This window comes from Trachemys scripta, chromosome 8 (genome assembly GCF_013100865.1).
Source record: "Trachemys scripta elegans isolate TJP31775 chromosome 8, CAS_Tse_1.0, whole genome shotgun sequence".
In the NCBI taxonomy this organism is placed as follows: domain Eukaryota; kingdom Metazoa; phylum Chordata; order Testudines; family Emydidae; genus Trachemys; species Trachemys scripta.
In genome coordinates, this window is record NC_048305.1 from 75,233,353 (window position 1) to 75,238,796 (window position 5,444).

The 5,444-nt window shown below is 41.5% G+C and overlaps 1 protein-coding gene across 1 annotated transcript in view; it reads right to left on the reverse strand.

Moving 5' to 3' along the window:
• Positions 1 to 5,444, reverse strand: part of DR1 (down-regulator of transcription 1) — a 17,935-nt gene extending 12,491 nt beyond the window's left edge. The window contains exon 1 of the mRNA XM_034779697.1: positions 4,642 to 5,444. Within this exon, the coding sequence (XP_034635588.1) occupies positions 4,642 to 4,861 (220 nt within the window). The 5' untranslated portion in view covers positions 4,862 to 5,444. The remainder of the gene's footprint in view (positions 1 to 4,641) is intronic.

Below are 5,444 nucleotides of genomic sequence, written 5' to 3' on the forward strand. Positions count from 1 at the left end.
ATGCATCTGACGAAGTGGGTATTCACCCACGAAAGCTTATGCTCCAATACATCTGTTAGTCTTAAAGATGCCACAGGACTCTCTGTTGCTTTACACATAGGGAGAATGCCTGCTATTCTTAAAAAAGTGTAAAGGTCAATATCTTCAAAAGCCATGTCTGTAGGCTAGAGTTTTTGTGAATTAGAGCCCATTCTCAAACGTTGCTTTCTTTTAAGGGAATATGATTCAGAAGGCTGTGGTTTTGATGTTTCAAGTGCACTTGAACACCGGTGGTAGCCTATGTAGACTGCAGTCTGACTTAAGAATTATCTACTGGTTTTAGAGTGGTGTCTGATGGCCATTTTTGGTCATGTTGGACATCTCAGCAACATTTAAGTGACCAAAGCTTGTTGTTTCAGTGACTAAGATTACTGGTGTGTCCAGATTTGCCCTCCAGTCATATACAGAAAATAGCAGTCAATTTGCAGTGATGATTGATAGACAATTTAGATCACATCCCCTTCAGAGATTTGTCAGGTGATTCATTTTATTGAATTATACAAAAAAGCCTCGTAAAGAGCTCATTACTAATACTCTACCTGTTCAGAAAACTGATAACTAACTCTCGTCCCATGTGGCCTTTAAGTTTGGCCTCTGCTCCACAGATACAATTGAATTGCTCTGCCAACTAGAGGGGTAAGAGATGTCTCAGAATCAACCCTGGAATCTTGCTGTTGATTAGAGATAGTCTATGTAAAAGGTTCACTCTTAGTCTTTTCTGTGTCTGCACGTTGAAAGAACTCTTTCAGAAGAGTGAGTTTGAGAGTCTCAGCATCAATTTTGACCAGTTTGGATCGGAGGCAATTTAGTTGTGGAGCCGTATTCTTTATGGTGGTTTTTATTTTACAGTTGTATTATGTAATGGGTAGGATACGTGATAATACAAGGTACCTTGTGCATAGTGCCTGTTTGAAAGTTTGTATTTTATTTTAAAAATATTAAATATTTTGTATTTTAATCAATGTACAGAATGTTTCAGTCTTAAGTATTTTATTAAATCTAAAGAAATATAATAAAGAATACATCATCATGTGTGGGCTTGCATTTTACATACTACTTATGCAATGCATTATTTAGAATAAGAAATACAACAATGAAATCTTCCAAATAAGTGTTTTTTCTAGGCTAGGTAGAGACTTGAATACTTTTAAATGTATCTTGTTATTCAACAAAACAACTATATTTTACCAAAGCATACTGAAATTAAGAGAGATTATACTGTCAATATTGAGTACAATAGCATGTAAAGCAAATAGCATATCTGCCATTGACTTCAGTGGGGCTCTGAGCAACAACAGGGATCAGCCCACATAGATCCAGTTGCACAGGGGTTCTCAAACTTCATTGCATCATGACGCCCTTCTCACAACAAAAATTACTACATGACTCCAGGGGCTGGGGGACTAAAGCCTGAGCCCAACCGCCCCGGGCCGGGGGGCAAAGCCCAAGGGCTTCAGCTCCAAGCAGAGGGCTGTCACATGAGCCCCACTGCCCAGGGCTGAAGCCCTGCGTGGTGGGGCTCAGGCTTCAGTCCCAGGCGTCAGCAAGTCTCAGCCAGCCCTGGTGACCCCATTAAAATGGGGTCAAGACCCAATTTGGGGGCCCGACCCACAGTTTGAGAACCGCTGCAGTTGCAGGATCTTGCTTTAAAAACTAAATCAGAACTTCCATTAATTGAAAAAAACAGATTAAAATTGCTTTGGGCAAGGAATCATACCAAAAGCTAGTAGTGTTCCATTAAACTTCAGAAAGGAGACTTCAAAAAGAGGAGGAAACTAATTAATAAAGACATTAAAATCGAAAGGAAATACATTAGAATCCTTAGACTCAAGGACACTCCTTAGACACTTAAAAATACCATAACAAAGTCATGGGCATCTGAACAGAAAGGACTTAAACAAAAAAATAGTTCAATTACAAGATGGCAATGCACAAGATGTTACTTGAACCAAACTGGTATCTTTCAGAAAATGCAAATCTAACCCCAGTAAAGCCAACAGAAAGAAAGCATGAACTATGGCAGGGAAAATTAGTAGAGTATAAGGGATTTTGAAGAGCAAATGGTCAAAGTCATAAAAAAAAGCTACAAGGAATTCTTTAAATATATATGAACCAGAAAGGTTACAGAAGAAATGGTGATCTTCTAAAATACCATATAGCAATTCAAATTTAAAAAAAGCAGAGAAGCTAAATTATTTATTTTTTCCAATTTTTCCCACAAAGGATGTTGGTGATACCTACCCTAGACCTACTCTTTTCAGGTATTCAATTGACATACTGATGTGTCAAAAAAAGGTAGTGCAGAAACAAGAGCCATATAGTATGGACCATGATCTCTGAAAGAATGTAAGAATGAATGGGCTGAGCTGCCAATAAAAAGATGTAATCTCTCATTGAGATTATCTACTATACTGGTGCTCTGGAGAGTAGCAAATTTTAAACAAGTTGGGGCGATCCTGGGAATACCCAACCAGTAAGGCTCATTTAAGTTCCAAGTAAATTGATTTAAGTGACAATTATAAAAATCTAGATGAATATGACAGAAAGAGCAAACTGCAGCTTACTTACTAAAAAATTGAGCATATCAAAGAAATATTTCCTTTAGTATATTGATAAAATAGTGGGCAAAGGAGAACTTACTGAAATGTATTTGAACTTTCAGGAAGCGTTTGACAAAGTCATTGTAGACAACTTAAAGATAGTAGTCAAAAAAAGCAAAATAAGTTTTAGAATACAGAATGGGATAGAAATATTTAAAATTATATGCACCACATAAATCTTAAATAATTTTCTTTAAAATAGTGATATTAACCCTCATGCTTCAAGGAATCACCTGATATGGTACTAATTCCTTCCTAACCTATGTATTTCTGAAGGATAATAAGGATAGCAATGAAGGTAGATGCAGAATATAACATTTTATGACAGTAACATCCTCCTTACCACATTTGATCATATAAATGGATAAACATCAACATTCATTTAACAAAATTTGATTAACACTGACAACCTGGAATTCAAGAAGAGCTTTATATCAAAAATTAGAACTTTGAACATACTAGCAATTATAACTTGACAAAATATTTGTTAGTAGACAACACATGACAGATACAGTTTGTCTGTGGTAATCATTTCACTTTTTAAAGTCTGAGTTTGAGAGGATTTTTAAGAATCAATTTTACTGCAAGGCACCATTTTCTTAAAATGTTAACTATAACAAAAGTTTACATATGGTTCATATTTTCTTATACTGCTCTTTATTATAAGTCATCATAACCAGACCTTGAAAAATCCACTTATATATAGCAAATAGGAAACTTTTTCTGGTGAGTGGAGTTAGCATACCTCATCAGAGTCTGCAGAATCTAATTAACTGAGCATTTAGTACTTATAGTTTCAAAAACAACTTTCCATGTGAATTGATACAGACTAATGCTGGCTTGTTTTCCTGAGCCTCAAGTTCTACTGCTTATGCTGCTATTCACTGACTTGCTAAGCAGCTGAGTAAAACTAAAACTCTGATCACTTTCACTACTACCTTAATTCACAACTTTGTGGGCAGCAATGAAACTGTCAAGAATTGTGGCAGCTTTCTCAAGTATCTGAGAAAAATGAACATGATTCTTGATAGGAGCAGCCCATGTGGCTTTCAGAAGCAGCTGTGGAAGTAACCCAAGTCATTAGTTTCATTCTGTTACTGCTTGAGAAAACTATGAGCAGCAGTGTCAGGCACTGGTTCTATTCACAGTGAAGGAACTCACAAAAAAGAAGGCTGGAGAGACCTAGAATAGCAGATACTCACCAAAATCAGGAGGCTCCGAGATTCAAGAGAGAACAAAAAAAGAACCAGAAAACTTTTCCATCAAGCAGCCACAGAAGGTGGGAGCCAACAGCCAGAAAAGGGTGCAATGGCATATTTTTAAATGTACACACCTATTACACCAGAACTGATACAAAAGATGAAGCCACAAAGCAAGTCCAGGAACAGTTTGGTAGGAATCCCAGTACCTTTCTTCTTACATCAGCTAGGGGATTGGTTTATCATCAGGGGCAAGAGCCTGGAACTCTCTCGTAAAGCCCACCTTCCATCCCCATCTTATATAGCGTATCAGCCTCTCATTTGCAAGTGCTTAGTATTTTATTCTATTTCTGTAAGAAACAGGGAAGTAATCTGCACAACCACCCTGAGAGATAGTCCTCATTTCACAGGTATGGAAACTGAAGCACAGAAATATAAGTGACTCACCCAAAGTCACACAGGAAGAGAACAAGGGCAGGAACTGAAAACTCCTGCCCCCTTCACCACAAAAGTAGCCTCCCTCTTGCAGTGCAAGGCAACAAATAATCTTACTCATGTTCTTAAAAATATTGACTTTTTCTGCCAGTACTTTTAGAGAAATAAATTGTAGGGTCATAGACCTAAAGAAGAGCCCAGTGTTGTTGGAAAGCTTGCCTCTCTCACCAACAGCAGTTAGCCAACTAAAAAAATATTACCTCACCCACCCTCTCTCTCTATTATCCCGAGACCGACATGGCTACAACAACACTGCATTAAACGAAATGGTCTGTCATCTACCAGACGACTGCCCCCGAGGCACTCACCTTGTATGACATGCTCTGGGGAGATGGTTTTCTTCTCAGACTTGTTACAGATCTCATTGGCCTCCGAGGAGATGAGGTGGATGAATTCAGTGCAGCAGTTCACCACCAGCTCCCGGGCATCATTAGCCACCCGGACATTGGGGAGAGTTTCTTTGATCATCTTGTTAATAGCAGCTCTAGGGATGGTGAGGTCGTCGTCGTTTCCAGACGACGAAGCCATTATATTTCACACTCACTCTCCGAGACTCTTTGAACTCAGATCTTCAGACCCAGAGCAAGACCCACAGGGCACCAGAGACCCGCTGCTCAGGGAGACCCGGGGCGGTGTTGCCGGGGCAGGTACCAAGCAGGTGCTGTGAGTCTGCGGGCTGGAGGACGCTGGGTGCGGGGCGGGTGCTGAGGGGACCGCGCGCTGGGGGAGAAAGGGAGGGATCAGATCACGCCCGAAGGCGGGAGAGCGCTAGCGGGGGCCGGCGCGGGGCCCGCTGCCAGCTCCCCAGAGCCGGTGCCAGGAGCTTGGGAACAGCCGTGGGAGGCGCTGCCCGGAGTTCAGGGCTCCCTCGGCTACAGCCTCCGCCACATCCTTCACGCGCCGCCGCCGGGTAGTCGTGCCATACTGGCCGCCGCCTTGTGAACGGGAGCCGCAGGAAGCCGTCCGAAAAGCCCGCGCACAGCTCGGCTCGGCTCCGGCTCTGCACTCACCCAGCGGCGGCCGTTCCCTCAGAACCGAGAGCGGCCGGGAGGGGGAAACGAGCCAGCGAGGAGCACAACCAGCGACCAGCGCCACTTCCGCCGGAAGCCGT